The 22,921-nt window shown below is 40.6% G+C and overlaps 2 protein-coding genes across 4 annotated transcripts; both read left to right on the forward strand.

The window, feature by feature from the left end:
- The first annotated feature begins 177 nt into the window (after positions 1-177).
- Positions 178-6,608, forward strand: sdhaf3 (succinate dehydrogenase complex assembly factor 3). Its single transcript, XM_053490111.1, has 2 exons — positions 178-500; positions 5,975-6,608. Exons 1-2 carry the CDS (start codon positions 324-326, stop codon positions 6,167-6,169), a joined length of 372 nt encoding a protein of 123 aa, XP_053346086.1. The 5' UTR covers positions 178-323; the 3' UTR covers positions 6,170-6,608.
- A 2,707-nt stretch (positions 6,609-9,315) lies between these two features.
- Positions 9,316-16,762, forward strand: LOC128515528 (uncharacterized). Of its 3 annotated transcripts, none has more exons than XM_053489592.1 (2): positions 9,316-9,763; positions 14,702-16,762. In XM_053489592.1, the coding sequence occupies exon 2, from the start codon at positions 15,040-15,042 to the stop codon at positions 16,393-16,395; it is 1,356 nt and encodes a 451-aa protein (XP_053345567.1). In that variant the 5' UTR covers positions 9,316-9,763; positions 14,702-15,039; the 3' UTR covers positions 16,396-16,762. The 3 variants fall into 3 exon arrangements, with proteins under 3 accessions (XP_053345567.1, XP_053345569.1, XP_053345568.1); XM_053489594.1 differs by lacking the exon at positions 9,316-9,763 and adding an exon at positions 12,289-12,334; XM_053489593.1 differs by lacking the exon at positions 9,316-9,763 and adding an exon at positions 13,181-13,276.
- Positions 16,763-22,921: the final 6,159 nt, after the last annotated feature.

Here is a 22,921-nt window from a genome sequence, read left to right on the forward strand (position 1 = left end):
ATCATAGTTCCTAACTATCACATTATACCTGCTATTATTTATTTATTATTAGTTCTTTTTCACTAAAAACTAAACATTTTTTCTTCAGATTCTTTAATGAGATAGCAGGTGGAAGTTCGTGTATGGGCCAGCAGGGGGCAGTAAACAACGTGAAACCGCGCTGTGAGAAAACACCAACGTAGAACCGAGCGGTACTTCCGGGTTTGCGAGGACGCTGTGGACTCAACTCCCAACACCTCATTACTTCCCTTTACAGGGTGTTTAAATGAATGAGAGCTTCATATAACTGTCATTAATAGAGGACATTATTCTGTCCCTTTGCGATGTCCAGTCCAGGTCACGTGTCCATGGTCCGGGCCCTGTATAAGAGGATCCTGATCCTGCACAGGTTCATGCCCCTGGATCTGAGGGCGCTCGGGGATCAGTACGTGAAGGAGGAGTTCAGGCGACACAGATCTGCCTCTCCGGAACAGGTCCAGCACTTCATGAAGGAATGGGAGGTAAAGGCACATCATTATCAGTACAGCCAGAAGGTGGCGCCATGCACCACACAACGTGCTGACATGTGGGCGTCTCGGTGTTCTACGTGTTTGTTTCTAATCATTCAGCACTTAAGAGTTTTCCTGATCAGGGTGACGGTGCATCTCCTGTGAGTGACGCGCGCGACGCACGCAACGCTCGAGACAGACGCAACGCACGAGACACACGACCTATAGATTGTCATATCTAGGAGTGATTAATGATAATTAGTCAACTCACATACCTCACAAACTTCATACAGACAGTGACCTATAACACCAGTTTTACTGCTCTCGCACACACACACACACACACACACACTTGTACAGATGTATAAAAGCAGAGAAAAATCACCAAATTGTCCTGAAGACATGGTTATTATGAGCTGATTAGGATGATCAATGCCGGTGATTAAATAATAATAATTAAAATATGTCTAGAGTGGCACGATGGCTTAGTCGTTAACCCTGTCCCCATCCCCCACCTAGGTCCAGGTTCGAACATACTGTATGTCATTTTGTTCTTCATTTCTCAGACTTCTCATACCGGGTCATACAGTTTGTAAACAAATTTTCCAAATAATACATTAAGAACTATACTGTACCAATACACAAAGTCGTAATATCAGTCACTGACGCCTTGCACCTCCAGGAACCAGGGGGTTCGATTCCCACCTTGGGGTCTGTGTCCATGGAGTTCGCATGTTCTCTCCGTGCTTGGTGGGTTTCCTCCGGGTACTCTGGTTTCCTCCCACTGGTCTCTAAATACATGCAGATTAGGCTAAACTGCGTTACCGAATTGGCTGTGGTGTGTGCCTATTCAGGGTGTACACCGCCTGTATACCCACGTCTGCTATATAGCCACATATAGGCTCCAGAGACCCCCCTTGTGACCCTGTATAGATGAAATATTTTAGATGTTATAGACGAATTTGAAGTCAAATGTATAAGCATTGTAAAGTTTACATACAAATTTTACATTTATTCATGCAAAATTTAATTAAATATGTACACGTGTTCATACATTTTTCAATTCTTTTTAAAGAATTAAAGAGTTTACTGCATGCTAAGAAGAAAATAAAGGATAAGAGTGTGATGTAAAATCTTTTATGACAGTTTTATGACTTTTCATGGGGAATATAAGTCTTAATTCTTTTTTTTTTTTTTTAGAGACAGAAAGTGTATGATTAGGGCACTTTTTAACCCAATTCCAATCATTTTAATGATTACTTTGCATAATGCTAGACAATACTTTGAGATTCCTCAAACTTGTTTGCAACATGTTTTGGCCACGCAGTGTTTTAAGTCATAGTCTAATTTCCATTCATTTAGCCATTTCATTCCTGAAACTCCCTCACGATACATGGCACACAATTAGTTGCTTGTGTCAGTTTGTCTGAGACATTAGTCACCGGAACAAACTATTCCTTCTCGTGGGAGCTTGAGTTTCAGACACAGTGTGGAACATCCTCTATAACATAATTACCTTACCTTATATTCCTACAAGTAGGTTCCATATCGGAAATTTCTCATTTCAACATTTACGACACAAGTCAAACTGGGACTTTTAACTACAATAACAACAGAACACGGTCATGAGAATAAAAACTCCCTTCATTTCTCTATATAATCCCCTGCTACACTAATGCACTTATTTCAGTGTTTCACTAGTGCTCGGATACCATCAAGGTAGAAAGTTTTCTCAGTACGTCGGAGCCATGATCAGACTTCCTGCTTCATGTCTGAAACCCTGGCCTCCCAGGAACTCCTTTCATGGGGCAAACAGACAGATGCGTCAAATTATCCGTTAATTTTCAAGGATCAGGCGTTCCACTCAATCAATCTTCACAGGAACGACTGCAGTGATTATTTGTACAGACAAGAACCTCACCGTATTTCCCTCTACTGAGAAAAACAGGAAGTCAGTAGACCAGCTAATGCCCCTAAAACTGCCCTTAGATTTTTTTTTTGTTGTTAATCTACATTACAGGCCTACTCCAATGTGACTCATAATCTATAAACTATAGTTCTGTAGCTAAAGCCATTAATTGTACACTTTAAAACCAACACATTGGCATGCAGTCCATAGCGCTGAGACGAGGTCAGTGGACCAGAATGTGTGTCACGTGTAATTGTAGATAATTGCCAGAGTGACCATTCCTCCCCGTTCATAAAGAGGTGGGCAATTCGGCACTCCATCTCACCTTTCAGAGCACTCCACTGAAAGAGAGGTGGGGGATCGTTTAAAAAAAAGAGGGCCGGAAAGGGCGGTGGTGGAGCCAGAAACAGACGCTGAGCGAGTCTCCAAATGCGATTAGTAGCACTGAGTGTTCACTCTAATCCAATTACTCCCAAAGGCCCAGTGGAGTTCTTCCCGCCTAATAAATCGGCCACATTGCACTAGACAAGCTTTCTCTCGAGAGGGATAAAAAGAGAAAGGGAACAAGAAGGGGAGAGAGAGAGAGAGAGACAGAGAGAAAGAGAAAGAGAGAATAGTAGAAGTGGAGTGAGAAAGAAGAGTAAGGAAAATGAAGAAGTGGAAAAGGGAGATAGTTACTGCTTCAGATAACTGAAAGAAACAGACTCAGGTGTAGGGCTGGGGCTTAAAATAAGTCCTATTTATAATCAATAAACACCAGGAGATGGATTTAATATAATATGAGGAAAGTTTTAGCCAGTGATGAACTTTTATTTAATTGGCCGTATAGCTGTACATCTTCATGCATGATAGAGAAAACAGTGAATTTTAATTTGAAAGCTGATCGATGGCTTAAATCATTCGAGTCATGGATCGACCCGGGTCATGAAAGAAACTGCCACAGCTTTGTGTTTCTGTTCCTTTGCAAAAACCATTTAGACTTCAGTAATTAGTTGACAATCAAGTGAGTTAAACGAGGCAGGATGCTGAACTCCTTCGCCCCTTAATGAAGATTTATCACGACTTTATCGAGATTTACGCCATGTGTTATGCAGTACTACAGTTAAGCGTACACAATACTCCTTTTCACGTGATGCACCATGGTTTCTGGAAGCCCCGCCTCCTTCCTGCTAGCTTACATTGTTAGGGTTGAATTTTATCAATAGACTTGTATTGACTGCCTGCCATACAACTACCAGTAAATTAGCTGTTACTTTGGAAGTGATAGAATGCAGGTAGTCCCTGACTTATGAACGAGTTCCCTTCCGGGGATCACGCTCGTAAATCTGATTCGTTCTTAAGCCTGACAAAGTAAGTGTTTTTATGCCTTTGACACGAATGTACAGTAATAGGGCAGTGGTGGCGCAGAGGGCTAAGTTACTGAGTTACTGATCGGAAGATTGGCAGTTCGGTCCTCAGCTCCACCAGGTTGCCACTGTTGGGCCCTTGAGCAAGGCTCTTAAAAAAATCTGCTCCAGGGCCGCTAAATCATGGCTGAAGCTGCGCTCTGACCCCAGTTACGCTGGGATATGCGAGGAAGGAATTTCACTGTGCAGTAATGTATATGTGACTAAATCTGTTGCCTTTCCCCACACTAAAACCATAATCAGACCAAATGAAATGAGTCCCACAGTGAAGTGTTGCCTCTGCGCCTTTAAATCGGGAGGGGAATCACAGACATAACTTTGTCTCAGAGCTGTTTTCCCCTGTATTGGACTGTGAACTCTGTTTTATTTAAATTATTCACCATCAGGATAGCTTTACAGGACAGGCATTTTCTATCATCGTGCTCCGGGACTGATTCATGGAAACCTTTATTGAGGCTGACTCATTTCTTCCCCACATGCACACACATACAATATACCAGACTTTTTTATGTATTCTTTTACAAACTAATAATATTATATATAATTGTAAATATTGGTGTGCATGTGGTACACTGCAGTGTCTATAGTTGTACAATACACGTGAGCTAAATCTGAGATTGAACCAGAAGTAGAACCGTTGCTTCGCATCTGCGAAAATTTGTAACTCAATACGCATCAATACATTGCCTTCACTCTTAGAGTAACAGTTATCCATCAACACCTTCCGACCAATCAGAATCAAGAATATAAAGAGCTTATCATGTGACGGTTCTCGGATTTAAGATCAATCATGAACCCTCAAAGCCACTCAAGTTTCACACGGCCCCATATTTTCATGGGTGAAGCAGTCAGTGTGGTGGCGTCCAAAGAAAAATATAAACACACAATGAATGCCGATCGATAACCATTATGCAGGCTGGTGGTACCACCAGTTATTTCAATAGGAGTTTTTTTTTTTACAGATCTGTTTAAGTGCTTTGCCCTTGGGAAAGCCAGTTTACTCCAGACTGATGACATCACTACCAGCACTAGACCTTGGAGTTCAGTGCGTCAACACCGCTAAAAAGCCAGCCATTGAACAATCCTTGTGATTTTTAAAATATAGCTGCTTGGCAAACATTCAGTCTAATTACATTATGCAGGGAAGGAAGCCTCTCAGACAAATGGCTCCTTGCTCCTGAAATTGAATTGTGTCCAGATCTCCACGACATTTCATGAATGAGTGAATGAATGACTCCAAGGTTTTCCTTTTTATGAATGAGCTCATCGTACGCTACCTTCGTCCATGGTGAAGAATCCACAATCGCATTTTTCTACACTCGGACCAGAGGAATCATCATCATAAACTTTGATTTTCTGTGCGTGTCTTTCCGGTCTGCAGTGCGTGCCGAGAAGAACTTTCTTCGGTGTGAAAAGAAATGGCTGATCATACGAGGCGGTATTGCTGCAGCGCGAGAGCAATTTCAGTCCGCAGTACAAAGGAGACGGGTCACACCTGATATCTGACCTCCATTACAGCTTTGACTTTTTCCAGACATGCTAGATATCCTTCTGCTCTGGGTTCACGGAGGTCAGGAACGTTCTTAAAGTTAAAACGAACAAGCAAATAAATAAATAAATAAATAATACCAGGATCTTCTATATATTGAATCAATACTACTCTGTTCTTCTGTGTCTGAGTCAAGCAGTTTGCATGCCTTACACTTATACTCATAATACAGAGTGACAGAGCGCAAAGCTAAATGATGTGAAAAAATAATCAGAGAACATGACGTAGTTTTTTGGTCGAGTGCAAGAAAGTCAGAGCCGCTAGTCATGTCTGTATTAAGCGTTTTTTTGCTCGACTGAACCTCGGAATTGCCACCGCTAGTCAGTAATCTGGCTCCTGTAGAGACAGAAATGTGTCCACACTCAAAGCGCTGACACTGGGGACTACTTCCAAAAAATTTGTAAATAATAAACTTTTTTTCAAAGAAGATTGTACCACACCTTCTTTTACCATATTTGTTTATGTGGATCATCTACCATAGTCCCTGTCAATGACACCTTCTGGCCAATCAAATTTGAGAATTTAAAAGCACTGTGAAATGTTCCCCCCCATTATGTTATACCTTCCCCATACCTTGTTTACCTTCCTTTGATTTGACCTACACATCTTATTCTGGCTCTAGAACTACAGGGACACCCTACAGACGCAGGTGCTCGAGGTGGCCGGAGGCGAAAAGATGGTGTTCGGTGCTGACCTGTCCGAGAAGCAGCTCAGAGACTTTCAGGATGAACAGGTCGGGCAGCTCTACGAGCTGATGCTGGAGTCTACCAAACCTAACCAGCAGTTCCACATCCAGGATGAAGGCTCACCAAAATGAGAGGCTGCGAATAAAGAAAGAACTGACTCATATTCTGATCTGTGGATATTAAATAATGTTTAATTATTACATTATCGTGATTGCTCTGAATGCCCTGCATGTTTGTAGATCAGGTTCATTTTATTTTTTATTTTTTCCCACATCGAGAGCGAACCACAACCAAGCAATCGTTCCTTTATGAGTATAATTATCTTGCAGGGGGAAAAAAAATCACAGACAGTTCAAGCTATTCTCAGGAGGCACTTACCGTGCTCTAAGCATGCAAATCTAAAGCTCAAATCAATACTGCCTCCTTCTTTTAACTCAATTGTATAAGTTCCTGAAGGAGAAAATCTTGTTAGCCAGCAAGCGATTGTGTTGATGCATCTGACAGAACTTAAGAGTTCAGTGTGCTTTAGATAAACTCCTAACATTACATAAAGAAATCAATGTGCCAGAAGCTTGTCTTTGGATCAGTATGTCTATTTTGTAAAGTGATGTAATAGGGAGATTACAGGTTCAGTGCTTTTCCTGTTCAGTTCATGGAGTAAACATGTTAAACGTTTTACAGTAAAAACTTAATTAATTGCAAAGATTTCAACGTTAAAACCACCTAAACAGTAGCTTTAATTATATTAAATTCAGAATCAAATGAAATTTTGGAAATGGGTATGAAATGCTAGAAAATTTTTATGAATTAAAATGATCAGATTGTCCCTGATGAGGAAGCTAAGGGAGATGGCAATAGGAAGAAACCTTGAGAGGAACCTCATTTGATAGAACGGATAGCAGGGATTGATCTGCAGTCATACTGTGTAGGAGGCTGGAAGTTCAATATAACAGATAATGTGTTTAAGTTAATATAGAGTCCAGTTTGTTATTGAATGCTCAGGTAGACTGTAGGAAATTCCAGTCCTGAATTATCGAGCGACTGCAGTCACGAGTCCTCAGAGAACAGCTGTCTGCAACAGCCGAAGCCAGGAGCATCTTCATGGTAAAGTAGAACCATCCCTTGTCACCACACGCATCCCAAGCAGACCACATGAGGTTCATCCCAAGGGCTAAGGGGAACAAGATCTCCAACCAGATCAGGATAAGCCAGACAAGTCCAGAGGGCAGAGAGTGGTCTTGATCACATCAGCTTCAGATTTCTCGTCTTGGTTGATAAGACTGAGCCAGATGTGGTCATACTGTATTCTCTTTTAGCTGATCCACCTTAAAGTTTGCAATATTTTGGTGTTCTGAGATGCTTTTCTTTTTACCACGGTTGCAAAGAGTGATTATTTGAGTTATTATGACCTTCCTGGTACTCAGGCCTTTGATCTTAGCCCTTAAGATGATCTTAGAAGGTAACATTTTACCCACAGAGCTTCATCTTAAATCAAGAATGGATTCATTGTCATTTCTATGAATAATTACAAAATGATGTCTCTTTATTGGCAGCAAAATAAGTTCCATAAATATGAAGTGACCGTTGCAGCTTTGTAAAATGTAATGTTTTTTGAGTCAAACTGGATAAGGTGTTGTCAGAAGTTTTTTTTTTTTTGTTTGCATTCTAGTGTCTTGGCTGTTTAAATCCAGTTCTGGAGAGCCAGTGTCCAGCACAGGTTAGTGATTTTTCTGCTCAAAAACAAGATAATCTTGTGGGTGTGTTGAAGTGGTGGTAAATTACAAGCTCAAGTACCCCTTTCCTACCAAAGTGAACCAGGTGGTAGTTCATGGCTGGTGCTAGTGCTGGTTTAGAGCCGGTTCAATAGCGAACCTTATAAGAACTTGCAATTTTTTCCCATTTCCATTAGTTTGTGAGTAGTTCTCCTGGCTTTATCATTACTATAAAGCATTTGAGCACAAACAGTTAGTTGGACATGAAAACTGCCTCCCAACCCCTGATATAAGCGGTTCTTTGCTCTAACCTGGCAAAGTGTTGGTCCTGCCATGAAACCGGTTTCAAATTAGCTCCGGAAACTAAATAGGTGTAAAGGACACCAGTTCCATGACTGCATTTGAGCATTGCTGCTTTAGATGCTGTTATTTGTAAAAAATAAATAAATAAATAAATCAGCAGTTTCTGGAAGCATTCACACCAACCCAACTTGCACCAACAACCAACAGCTATGCCTTGGTCAAGGTCTCTTACAGTACCACTTTTTTATCAAAGTTTATAGTTCATGTCTAGTGCTAGTGCTGGTTCAGAGCATTCAGCATCCATTTTAAAAGATCATAGTCACAAATATTTTGTGGCTCGTGATAATCCAGCCCCCAAACCCTGATGTTCTAGCCCAGCAAAGGGTTGCTGCCGCCATGGAACCGTTTGTTTCCAGTGCTTTGGCCATCTGAAAACAAAGAACTGGTTCGAAATTGGGCAACGGCTCTAAAAACGGGGAAAAGGGTAATGACACCAGTTCTCCAGGACTGCCTTTGTGCACCCCTGTTCTAGAGACAGTTTTTCGTGAAACCGCACTTTCCGGAAGTGTACACACCATTCCAAGTTGTACAAACAACCAACAGGTGTGCCTTGGTCAAAGTTTCTGAGAGCACATTAGACCCTCAAATTAAAAATGATGGACATGAACCAGAAAAGTAATAAACTAACAATAGGAGAGGAAATTATAATAATGAAAAGAGAAATCTTAGCTTTCAAGTGTATGCAATTGACAAATCAATTCCTCACACTGTCACAATATATTACAAAGCAACACATCGACTTATTAAAGAAAACCAGGCTGACTTTAAACACCCGATTTGACTAATTTAATATGACACCGAAATGATTACAGGTAAATCCAGTTCCTTTGAATCAAATCTTCATGCGCAAGCTAGTGTACGTTAAATATGTTTTTTTTTTATTATATTAACTGGTGTGTCTTTAATAAATTAGAGAACAGTTGGAGCTCAGGGAGCGTTTAAAACAATCTCAAATATTAGCAGAACATTTATATCAAGTATGCTTTGTGCTTCTGAGCGATCTCGCAGAACTCAGCTGAGATAAATTAAAGCAAGAACTAAATATCACCATGGTGTGCTCTGTTTAAATTTTTTTTAAAGCACTGACTCTCATCCTTCTTGCCTTGTCTGTATTCGCCTGGTACTTGACTTCTATTCAAGTGTCAATAGCAGGGACTCGGAGCGACATTTGGAATAAGACGACTGTAGGGAATATTTGATTTTTAGTATGTTTCATTGTATTCTGTGTGCATGAGAACAGAGTGATTTTCGTCCTGTTCTCACGACATAAGCTGTGCTTTCAAAAAACACATCCTATGGAAGTTTATGTTAAAGGTCGTAAAACTGTTAAACGCTCGTAAATTGAGAGCTACTCCTAAATTTATGTTCTTCCTTACCTTATCTGTTAAAAGCATTCTAGACTGGATGTAAACACTTCTGCATCCACCTTTTCTTTGGTTCTTTGTGTGTGTGCGTATATATACTCCTGTCTCCCACAATAAACTTTGAACGTCTCACTGAGCACTGACTTGTGTGTATCATTGAGGGGTTCCCTGGTACCAGGCGGGACAAGCAGAATACAGGCTGAGCACTGAGTAGACAAAAGGAGGTCTACCAAAATTCAAGAAATCCTTACAATTTGGGGGCTCTGTCCGGGATACCTCTAATCAGGTGAGTGCTGCTTTTAAATTTTTTTCTCTATAAGCATAGAGCAAGCACGCTCACTGGTTTTTGGTATCTGGACCATATACAGTACGGGGGAGGATTGTCTTGGGGCTTTTACGCCTGTTTAGCGCGCGCTCGCTTCTGAAAGGTTCCTTGAACTGAAGCATAGTGTGGAAGCTGTATTCTGTTGCCCGCTCTTTGTTATTGTCTTTGTTGAGCTCTTTGTTGTTGTCTTTGTTGAAGTATTGTGTGTTGTTTGTTGAAGATATTGGTTTTTTCTGTCGCGGGTTTATTCACATTTATAAAATGGGTAATAAGAACACAACTACTTATCCAAAGCCGGACCCAGAAGAGGTTCCGCGTGACTGGATGAATAGGTGTGGACTTACTTACTTTACCACACCTTGGCTTGATAATTTATCAGGGTGGACTGAACCACAATCTCAATTTTTAACCTATCCACGAGGAGGTACTTTTAAGCCTGAATATCTAGCCTCTGCTTACTCTCAGATATATGAGGGTATCGGTGATCCAGGTTGGGATTATCCTTATATGGGTTCATGTTATCAAAAATGGGTAGAAATGAAAGCTATTTGGGATAAATATTTAGACATAAAAGTAACTAAAATACAGAAGAAAAAGATTCCAAAGGTTACATCTGAAACTAAATTCAAGCCGCCTGTTCACTCAACCTTTCCGATTCCTCCTCCATATCCTGTTGACATAGTAACGTCAGCATCTAACCAACTAATTGTTGAGAAAATCTATCCTAATTTGAATCCCACTAATCCTTTTGTGAGCTGCCCATCTGTGCCTGTCTCCCCTGTACCCACAAAACCGTGCTCACCTTCGTCGGAAGTGTGTGCCTCAGGAAAGGGAAAGACTCCCAAGAAGGTGTCAGGACGAACTTCTGACAGCCCTCTATCGGATGATCCCGAGGATACTGATGGTGAGGATGATGATAATTCGGACGATGAAGGTCCGGATGAGAGGTCTCGCCCCAAACCTCGACAAGAAAATACTGCGTTTGTTTTCTCTATGGGACCAAAGGGTCCAAAAATCCTTCCACCATCCGTAAGCACGCTGAAGGACATTATTAAGATGCTCCCTTCTCCCAACAAACCTTTGCATTTTGTTGATATGCTGATAAAGGCTTCTAGGCACTGTCAGCTCGTGGGTGCGGATTACCGCTTTATTTTGCAATCGGTTTTGGGAGATGGGTACGATGAGGCTGATTTGATAAAAACAGTAAAATGCTTAGACCCTGAAAAAGACACATGGACTGTAGTGGTGAAACAGGAAGATGTAGAGGGTGGGGGAAGACGGAAAAAGAAGGAATATGACTTTCATTGGGGTAATTCTAATGAGGCTATGAAACTTTTAAAAGATGAGCTAACTACTTATCTTCTTGCACGTCAACAAGCTAGTCAAGATCTGTCACAGGTAACTAATTGTAGACAAGAAAAGAGTGAGACTACATCCAGGTTTCTGGAGCGGTTTCGAGAGACCTGGACCCTTTTGGGTGGTATGCCCCTCCCTGAAGAAAATCCTAACCCACTTTTCCTTACAACCTTCTTGAATAATTGTCGACCAGAAATCGTGAAAATTTTAAAGTTTCAATTGTCAGATCGTTCTACAATGACTATTAAAAAATTAGGTGAGCGTGTGAGAACACTAGAAGGAGATGGTATTTTAGAAAATAAACAAGTGGCATGTTTGTTTGTGGAAAGTGAAGGATACAGAGGTGGAAAAAAGGGAGGTAGAGGAGGCCGAAGAGGCCGTGGAAGAGGTAGAGGAGGTCTGCAGGGTCAGAGTGTACCCCGTAGATCTGGTTATTGTTATTATTGTTATAAAGAAGGTCACTGGGCTCGTGAATGTCACACGAAGGCCCGAGATGAGGGACGTAGTGGACAAAATGTGTATAATCAATTGAATGATGCTAATGTGGTGTTTTCTCCTAATCCTTCCCAGCAGCCACCACAGCGAGTACAACAACAACAACAGCAATATAGACCCAATCCCTTCTCAGGGATGCAGGTAGGAGCATATGATGCATAGGGATGCCCGCAGAGTTCCAGCCCCGCAATGTTACTTTGTACTTTCGAGTCACCTCAGGTTAATGAGTTGCCCTTTATAGAATTATGTATAGATGGTTCCGTATTCTCTTTTTTGGTTGATACGGGAGCCACAATGTCATCTTTGGGTCGTGATTACGAGGGGCCGCTCTCGAATAAAAGTATCAGCTCTGTGGGAATTGAAGGGGTTTCTCAACGGAATTATTTTACTCCCCAATTAACTGTAACATGTCCTTTAGATAAGGGAATTCATCTTTTTCATCGTTTTGTTTGCATGCCTGATTGTCCTTTTAATCTGTTAGGTCGTGATTTAATGAGTAGGCTACACATGTCCCTGACTTTTTCTGGAGCGAAACTCACTGTTGAAGTGCCTGATTCAGTTTCTTTCTCCCACCTTACAAATATGCGTGTAAATAATTGTTTCCTTTCTTCACAGAACAGCTCTCTTCCTGCTGCCCTTGAATGTGTGCCAAGCAGTCTGTGGGCTGAACATAAGGATGAGGTGGGGTTAGTTCACTGTGTGCCTTATAAAGCTAAATTAAAACACTTGCAACCTGTGTACATCAAACAATATCCACTCTCCGAGGCCAAGGCTTCAGGAATAGATGAGATTTTAGGCTCACTGCTCAAGCAGGGTGTTGTTAAACCATGTGTAAGTTCTTATAACACACCTGTTAACCCAGTCTTGAAACCTGATGGTACGTGGAGATTTACACAAGATCTAAGGAAAATAAATGACATAATTATCCCTGTAGCACCTGTTGTGCCTGATGTGCTTTCTTATCTAAAACTTTAGATGCTGTGGCACAAGGTTTGCCTGCCTGTCTCAGGGCTGTGGCCGCCTGTGCGGTGATGGTACAAGATGCTGAGAAGATTGTTCTCTCTCATCCTTTAATTTTGTATTCTCCACATCAAGTTAAACAAGTGCTACAGAACCTTCAAACACAACATATGACGGCTCAGAGAAGGTCTGGGTATGAGATTATCCTTTGTTCTACAAGTAACTTAGAGATAAAATCCACCTCTTCTTTTGACACCCTTGGATATGCTCTGGCACGCTTGATCAATGCACAGGACGACACGTTAGTAGATACAGATCATGACTGCTGTTCAGAGATCATTCACTCCACTAGTATACGCCCTGATCTGTCTTCTACTCCATTAGCAACTGGTGACACTCTGTTTGTAGATGGTTCTTGTTCAAAACCGTATGATGGGAAATTTCTTTGTGGTTATGCTGTGTGTGCATTGCCAGATATAACCATTGAAGCTTACTCTCTCCCTTTCTCATCTGCTCAGGCAGCTGAACTTTTTGCTCTAACTCGTGCGTGTGTTCTTTCTGAGGGAAAAGATGTCACTATATACACTGATTCTCGTTACGCTTTTGGTATCGCTCATGACTTTGGCCGCATCTGGCAATCCAGGGGTTTTCGTTCTGCTGAGGGTAAGCCAATTTCTCATTCTTCTCTAGTTCAGGATTTGATAGACGCATGTCATCTACCTAGTACTCTCGCTATTGTAAAAACTAAGGGTCATTCTTCTGGGGACTCTATGGAAGTGCGAGGTAATTCTCTAGCTGATTGTATTGCTAAAAAAGCAGCTCAAAAACAGATTTTCTTTCCTGACTCTGGTTCTGATTTGATCAATACATCCTTTCTTGCTAGCTCTTTGATTCCTGATGTAGATTTATGGTCTTTGCAAGCTTCAGCCACGCCGAATGATTCCTCTTTTTGGCAAGCTCAAGGTGCCTATGTTGCTTCTGATGGTTTATGGTATTGTGCTGATGGTCGTTTGTGCCTGCCATCTCATTGTCTTCCGTTCCTCGTGCGCGAGTTCCACGGTGTTACACATCGCGCGCGAAGGGGGGTTAAGGAAGATATGAAAAAACTCTTTTGCATAGCCAACATGCTTGGAACAGTTGATTCATTAATATCTAGATGTTTGGTGTGTGCTCAGAATAATGTGACAAAGGGTTTAGGTAAACACGAAAGTCTTCTATTACCTACTGCCCCGTTTGCAGAGTGGCAAATTGATTTTACGCATATGCCTGCATGTGGCACATTCAAATATCTTCTGGTTTTGGTAGACAAGTTTTCTAGGTGGGTGGAAGCTTTCCCGTGTGCTCATGAGAATGCAAAGGTGGTGACCCGAGTTTTAGCGAAAGAAATAATACCTCGTTATGGCGTGCCTCATGCTATTGACTCAGATAAAGGAACACCTTTTACATCTCAGGTAACACAGAATTTGTGTAAATATCTTTCACTGTCCTGGTATTTTCACATTCCTTATCATCCACACTCATCAGGTATAGTAGAAAGAACAAATAGGACACTGAAAGAAAAATTGACTAAAGCAATGCAAACCATGGGAAGTAAAAACTGGGTTGATCTGTTACCTGCTGTTCTAGCTGAAATGAGAATGACACCAAGAAAAGACGTGCACATGTCCCCACATGAAATTATATTTGGCAGACCCTTTCCCGTGCCATGGAGGAAAGGTAAACCCGCGATAGGAACAACTGATCTTGATGTACATATTGCTGAATATTCTGCTGCTCTGATAGATACTCTAACTAAACATTATGAACAAATTGCTAATGTGACTCCAATACCCTCAACAAAACCCACACATCCTTTTAATGTGGGAGATATTGTTCTGGTAAAATCTTTGACCCCCAGAAAACTGGGAGATTGTAAATATGATGGACCAGCAGAAATAATCGCAATTACTCGTACTGCTGTCTTAACTGATCTTTTTCCACAGTGGATCCATGCTACTAGGCTGAAGAGATGTCCTGTCGGCGTGAGACCAAAGGATGAATAAATGTGTGTATTATTATCTTTCTGTCTCTGTGATTTTTGTTTCCTAGACTAAAGACGTGCTGCAGTGATGTCCAACCCGTGATGTGACATAGAGAGAGTGACGTGACACAGAGGGATCGCCTGGGGTTGCCACTGAATGACTTTACTTCTGCTATTAGTGTAGCATTTCTGGTGGTGTCTTAGCGCCTCGTAAGGTGGGACGAGTGCAGATTGGGCGTGCCCGCACTCTGAGCACTGTATCGTCAAGAAAGGCAATAGTTCACCACTAGTAGTTATTTATGAGTTTGCACTCAACTTGTTATATTTCTGTGTATTCTTTTGGTCACACTCCATCCTGTAGAGTTTGTAGAACAGCACTAGGAGTGGAAACCTCTCCTGCCTTAGGATGAAGTTTCTTTTTGTCCTCCTAATCTTGAACAAGGAATTGTTGTACATAGTGCAACCTCATCCACATGATAATGTTTTTTGGAGATTCGCTAATTGGACCGCTAAGCAATATACCAATGAGTCTTGTTATGTGTGCCAACATTTCCCTTCCGCTGTAGGACAGACGTCACTGAGACCCCTACCTGGTAATGAATCAGCTCTCTTAGTAGCTGCACGAGTTTGTATTAGTTCCTACTGTCGAAATGGTACTCAGTATATTAACTCTAACCTGACACATAGCTTATTTTTGAATCAAACAGGGTCTGACTGGTGGTGCAGACTGATGCACTACGATCATAATTTCTCAAACCCTTGTGACTATTCACTTACTGCTTTAGATATTAGCCTCCTCCGCTTCAGCACGAGGAAAAGAGCTCTCGTCACTGCTTTCCAGGTCTTCACTTTGCCCAATTTTAAATATCCTTATTGCTTTATAGGAAATGGCTCTGTATTTCTTGGAAACATGCATCTAGATATGTGTAGTGAAGCATATTTTCCCTATTCTCCAGATCGTTCTTGTCCTGAAGGTAATTGCTCAGTAATCCACCCTGGCCCCCGTGGGACCATTAATCACTATTCAGATTGGTATTGGGTTTGTGATAAGGCTGTTTACATTTTCCTCCCTGCTAACTGGGCTGGAATTTGTGCCCCTTCTCAATTTAGAGGCTCTTTTACACTGGTCACACGAAACCCACGTGGAACCCAACATCATGCTCGCCTTAAACGAGATAGTGATCCATTCCCTCCCCCTGATCATCAGTTACAGATTAAGGCAGTTAAATTTTGGCATGCTTTTTTTCCTCAATATGGTGTGACTCAATTATGGAATCAGATTGAGGTAACACATTACAGGTTAGCTACTTTTGTTAATGCCACTAATATTGCTGTAGAAGGTATTAAAGGGGAATTAACTGCTCTTCGACTGACCACGGTACAGAATAGAATGGCCCTTGATTTAATCCTCGCAGAGAAGGGGGGTGTTTGTGCTATGATAGGTGATAGTTGTTGTACATACATTCCAGCTAATGATGATGAACATGGAAAAATTTCTACTGCTTTGGAAAAGATGCGCGAGGTTGCTTCTCAGTTAAAGGATGATGAAAAGGGTCAAGTAGGTTGGGGAGTTTGGTATACTTTGTTTGGTCAATGGGCTCCTTATCTCTCCCTTGTCGTACCGGTTTTGTTTATTTTATTGTTGTTATGTCTTTTAGGTCCATGTATTTTTCGCTGTGTGCAAAATCTTTTGTACAAGTATGTTTCAGGTTATGTTCCTGCGCCGCGTCCGATGACCTATTATCCGCCAGCGACTTCTTGAAAGCTCTGAGTTTTATTCAACGATATTTCTTATGAATAAAAGGGGGGAATTGTAGGGAATATTTGATTTTTAGTATGTTTCATTGTATTCTGTGTGCATGAGAACAGAGTGATTTTCGTCCTGTTCTCACGACATAAGCTGTGCTTTCAAAAAACACATCCTATGGAAGTTTATGTTAAAGGTCGTAAAACTGTTAAACGCTCGTAAATTGAGAGCTACTCCTAAATTTATGTTCTTCCTTACCTTATCTGTTAAAAGCATTCTAGACTGGATGTAAACACTTCTGCATCCACCTTTTCTTTGGTTCTTTGTGTGTGTGCGTATATATACTCCTGTCTCCCACAATAAACTTTGAACGTCTCACTGAGCACTGACTTGTGTGTATCATTGAGGGGTTCCCTGGTACCAGGCGGGACAAGCAGAATACAGGCTGAGCACTGAGTAGACAAAAGGAGGTCTACCAAAATTCAAGAAATCCTTACAACGACGGATTGTGGACTTGAAGAGATGACTCACTCGCCATTGTTCAGAGAGCACGAATTGTATTTTGGTGTCAATTTTGTGTAGCAAGGATGTTTGAGGGCCATCAAGTGTGTGAATCACCTATTCCAGCTCTTATTCAGCAAGTCTAAAGGGTGGAACTCTGATCCTTTCAGAGCATATCTGTTTGCCTGTATGTTTTTTTACAGAATGCATGGCTTCACATAATGCACAGTTGCCATTCACAAGACATGAATATGGTTGATATAGTAAGTTAATCCTCAAATCTTTGGGTCTCCACCTAAAGAGACTTTACAGTGCCTTGCAGAAGTATTCCTACCCCTTGAACTTTTCCACAGTTTGTCACATTACAACCACAAACGCAAATGTATTTTATTGGGATTTTATGTGGTAGACTAACACCACATGGGGCAAAATTGTGAAGTGAAAGGAACAGATTACAAATAAATATCTAAAAAGTGTGGTGTGCATTTGTATTCAGCCCAATATTACTCCGATCCAGTTGAATCAATTGCCTTCAAGGTCAGCCAATTAGTAACCAGAGTCCACTTGTGTGTAATTTATTCTCCGCATAAATACAGCTGTTCTTTGAAGCCCTCAGAGGTTTGTTAGAGAACATTAGTGAACAAGCAGCATCATGAAGCCGAAGGAACACACCAGAGAGGTCAGGGATAAAGTTGTGGAGAAGTTTAAAGCAGGGTTGGGTTTTAAAAAATATTTTAATCTTTGAACATCTTCTAGAGAGAACTGTTCAATCCATCATCGAAAAATGGAAAGAGTATGGCACAACTGCAAGCCTTTCAAGACTTCCGCCTAACTGACAGGGCAAGCAAGGAAAGAATTAATTGAAGTAACAGGCAAGAGGCTCATGGTAACTCTGGAGGAGCTGCAGAGACCCACAGCAAAGTCCAGTTTGCGACAAGCCATATGAGCGACACAGCAAACAGATTAGATCAGATCAGATCAGATCAGATCAGATCAGATGAGACCAACATTGATGAGATGAGTTGCCTAAATGCAACTAACACTGCAAATCACCCTGAACACACCATCCCCATTGTGAAACATAATGGTGGTAGCATCATGTTGCAGGGATGCTTTTCTTTAGCAAGGACAGGGAAGCTGGTCAGAGTTGATGGGAATATGGATGAAGCCAATTAGAGGGCGATCTTAGAAGAAAACCTGTTGCAGAAGACTTGAGACTGAGGAACATTAAGCCAGATTTACAGTGGAATAGTTTAGATCAAAGCATATTCATGTGCTAGAATGACCTGGTAGAAGGATGCTGAGGTTGGAAATGCCAGGCAGGAGGTCTGCATGAAGATAAAGGAAAAGATTTGTAGATGTTATGGGAGAGGACATGAAGTTAGTTTGTGTGAAAGAAGAGGATGCGGAGGACAGGGTTAGATGGAGGTGGATGATTCGCTGTGGCGAAATCTGAAAGGGAACAGTGGGAAGGCAAAGAAGAAGAATGACCCACTCAAAATCCAGACCTAAATCCTATTGAGAATCTGTGGTAAGACTTGAAAATTTGTTGTTCACAGATGCTTTCCATCCAATCTGACTGAGCTTGCCCCCTGACCAACCCCAAAAGACTTGCAGCTGTAACTGCAATACACTCAGGGGGACTCAGGGGGCTGAATACAAATGCATGCCACACTTTTCAGATATTTATTTGTAAACAATTTTAAGAGCCATTTATCATTTTCCTTCTGCTTTATTATTATGAACCAGTTTGTGTTGGTCTATAACATAAAATCCCAATTAAATACATTTATGCTTGTGGTTATAACGTGACAAAATGTGAAAAAAGTTCGAGGGGTATAAATACTTTTGCAAGGAGTTTGTATTTTCTGTGTTCTGACCTGTACTTTTTTTATGTCAGTCCTTCAGTTTCCTCAGATTTATGGTTATGCACATGCATTCATTGTGAGTCACTACTGTATCCTTCTTTCCTATCTTTCAAGGCAGCTGATTGGTTCATAAATAATGGAACAACTCTTCAGAGAGGTGATAATGAATATAGGAAGGACAAAAACACTCAAATTGTTTTATAATTTTCTATTCATGTTTTGAGCTCAGACCTAAATCTCTCCACTGTATAGCAATAATAAAACAGTCTGCCTTGCTGTTCCAATACTTTTGGAGGGAACTGTAAGTGCCAAGCACTTTAATGACCCGGGATGGGTATGAATATCTGGTGGAACGCCCATGCATTTAAGAAATTAAAGTGAATTATTTAGCCGAATCTCAGTGGAGCTGCTGCTTTAATGTGGTTTCTCCATTCCAGCTGCTCATATTGCACCATTTAAAATTCATTTAGATGATTATGGGCCGGATGAAGCTATAGGAAATTAATTTAACAATTACGGTCTACCGTTTCTCTTCCTCAAAGCAGAACTTTTGGGATCTTAGTAATAATCTTTTAAAAGAAAGTTATTATTCATTATTAAATTATTATTAAAAATGATGACAAAAAAAAAAAAATCTCTATTCAGGAGTAAAAAGAAAAGCACTCAGCAATCATTGTGTGTGAAGATTACTTTATAGCATGTTCTCTCTTCCAGTCTTTGAAAGGATGCCCTGTATTCTGTAGTTAGCTCCATGCTTTTGATTTTCCATTGTCCATGGTGACATCAATCTCCTTGGAGATTTGCTTTCCTCATCACCCCGTCACCGGTGACCCCAATGATCACGGGGGCCTCACCCCTACAGAGAAGAGCCGTGGATCGATCCGGGCCTGTCTCATCTGGAGTCTAATATGAGGAGGCGGCATGAAGAATGAAGTTGCTCCTTTGACTGACGTGTTAATAAGTAGCCCTGACATCCCGGGCTCATTTCCCAGCATCCACGCACTCGACAGAGAACTGTTGACCCCAGCAGGATGTAGATTCACTGACAAAGGCAGATCCACTGGAGGACAAATTTAGCTACGACTGCTCTCCAGCATGATGCACACCTGTCAGAAGCTTCAGCACAGGAACACAAGTACGCAGCAAGCTTAGCATCACACCAACACACACTGACCGTAACCCTCTGGATGAAAGGAAACGTAAAGTCATTTTACATTCCAAATAGGAATCATTCAGAGCGAGTGCACAACTCCATAATTATTGGCACCCCTCATAAAAATGTGTCACATTTGAAACTTTTATTTCATTTTAATCGAATCACCACCGAACCTCATGCTGAAGATGACCACTAACTCTTAATCCTTCTGTAGCCCTCATGCACATGAATCATCCTTCAATTCAGACCACATGTGGACACTGAGATGGTCATTAAAATATCGATTTTGTGATCCGCAATCATTTTCTGTGTTGATTTGAAAGCATCGCTGGCATCATTATCTTGTGGAGAGATTAATGTACGACCAAGTCTTAATCTAGTTGCAGAAGCAAGCAGATTTTAGCTTGAAATATTCCGGTACTTAATCAAATAAATTGATTATTATTCTTCATAAGTGTTCTTGAACCACCAGTCACAGAACAGCTTGGGTATGCAAAGATAATTGTGAGTTTCGGTTTAAAACTTATTTAATTCCAGCGTGGATAACTGTGGTTAATGGTATTTTAAGTGTTTGTGTTGTTTAACATCTTTTCTCTTGTCTTATTTTTATTCGACCATCTAGCTCTTTAGTGTTGAAATCTTAAAGAGTTTTGTCAATAGCAAACTTGTTTGGCCTTTTCATGCTTAAATCTGAGCTAGCTCTATAATTAATTACACCCTTCAAGAGAACAAGCGAAATCGATGGTCTAAAATAACCATTACACACACTGAGCTTTATATACTGTACCAGGGGTTTCAAGTCAAACCGGGACGTTTGATTGTGCAGAACACAATTAGTAGAGTTAAAAACTTTCTCTATATCATCCCCTGCTACACTAATGCACTTATCCCAGTGTTTCACTAGTTTTTTTGCACACCAGAGCCATGATCAGACTATCTGCTAACGTCTAAAACGCTGGCCTCCCAGGAACTCCTTTAATAGTCCGAACCTGTAGAAATGGCTTAGAACGAGGTTAGGACTGTACAGTGGATGTGGCAATACCTCCCAGACGAGTTTCTGTAATGTGTAAGTGGTGTTGGTAAATGATTGTGTGTACATTTCAGCACATTACTGCACAATTTAAAAACCAATATTTTTAGCCAGTTTTAGCTTTCTATGAACTTTGCCTTTTATTTTTGGAGCTTTATAGTGGTCCGAAAATATAAACGTAAGTCAGCTCCGCTGTGAGCTTCAGGTGATACAACAATTATCAACTTATAACTATCAAAATACATTTCATATTAAGGTAATTTTTTGTTTTACTAAAAAATTCTTATAATACATGATGTGATTTGATCTGAATACGAGGAGAGATTCATATATTTTTTTTAATTTTTTTAAATGATAATTTTTAAAGATGGATAGAAACCGGTTTATTTGAAAGCCATTTATATGATTTTTTTTTTGAAAAAGAAATTTAGTGTTTATGCAAATTGTGCAATTTCGGAAAAGTCTGATTGCTGGAGCATAACACAAAGACCTCAGAGAAAGCCATTTTAATCTACTGGATACATGTATGTGGCCGGAATGACAATAAAACCCCTCTAACTATAACATATGTATTATTAAATATTTATTGTCATAAATGTAAGTCGGTATAATTTCCACTTCTGCGTTTCACATTCTGCTCATTTTGCGTTCTCAGCTTTCAGCGCACTTAAATTTTTATGAGTTTTGTGGGTGTCACTATATGCAAATGACTTGCGTCTGAAAAGCACTTTGCACATTATGGGTGATCTACATAAGCACATGAATATGAGGGAAAAAAACAAATAAAACATTGAGTATGTGTGTTTCGTTCCAAATATTTCAGGAACTGTGCCATAATTTTTTAGTTAGCTCCATGAAGCTAAAAGCGGTGCATTTATTAAAAGCATTTTATAATTATTGTAATTCTATGCAACAACCTTAAAAGTAAAAAAAAATCAGGCAAACATCTCTTTGGTGTTGTTGACAATCCTGACTGTGCGTGCACGCTGTTCTGTCGTTGTTATTCCCTCAAGGTCGTGAGAATCCGCACAAATCACTATTTATAATTAAAGCTCTAATAAGTTTTTAATGAAAATATCACGACTTTGAAAGTGTAGGCATGTTTATGAAGGTTCCAGTTTATTGAATATTGATGTTCGTAAATTGCTCTGGTTGAAATTTCATACCGGTGTGTGTGTGTGTGTGTGTTAATGTTGTTTGGAAATAGAAAAATGGACTAATTAGGCATGTCAACATTAAATATTCATATTAAAACAATTAGCATTTATCATGTTTTTTAGTATTTATTTGGAAGTTTATTACCTTGTCAGGGTGAGAGTTGCTTTTTAAACTTTTACAGAGCTCTTAGTCATGATGTTGCCATATTTCTTCAGTAATGAAAGCCTGGGGTGTAACTCACTCACTGTGCCGCCATATAATATATTACTGTATATGAGATATAATATTAAAAATAAATAATAAAATATATTGAAGATTGTAATTACTGCTATGACACTTATGCAAAAGCCACTCATAGGATGATGGCATTAGATTTTCCAAAACTCATGGGAAAGCGACAAGATTGGTACTGTCGCTTCGAGACGTGCTAATGAACAGAAAAATAATGTGACGCACACAGATTAGCCATTACATTAGATTAATTCCACTTACTGTAGGTTTTGGGATGGCTTTGCATATCCCAATTTTTTGCATATCCCAGCTTTTTGTTAGTGGGCCAGGGTCAGAGCACAGGGTCTACCATTATACAGCACCCCTGGAACAGATAGGGTTAAGGCCCCAACAGCTGCAACCTGGCAGAGCTGGGGCTTGAACCCCCCAATCTTCTGATCAGTACCTCAGAGACTTAATAAAATGAGCCATCACTGCCCCCAGGCTAATTGCAGAATGTGTTCTGTGGTGGATTAGCATTATAACTAGAGTGTTTCTGTAACCAGGGCATTGAGTGGGAATCGAACCCATAGCCAATGCCCGGGCTCAGCTCAGGCC

The sequence above is a fragment of the Clarias gariepinus genome, chromosome 28 (assembly GCF_024256425.1).
Source record: "Clarias gariepinus isolate MV-2021 ecotype Netherlands chromosome 28, CGAR_prim_01v2, whole genome shotgun sequence".
Classification (NCBI taxonomy): Eukaryota; Metazoa; Chordata; class Actinopteri; order Siluriformes; family Clariidae; genus Clarias; species Clarias gariepinus.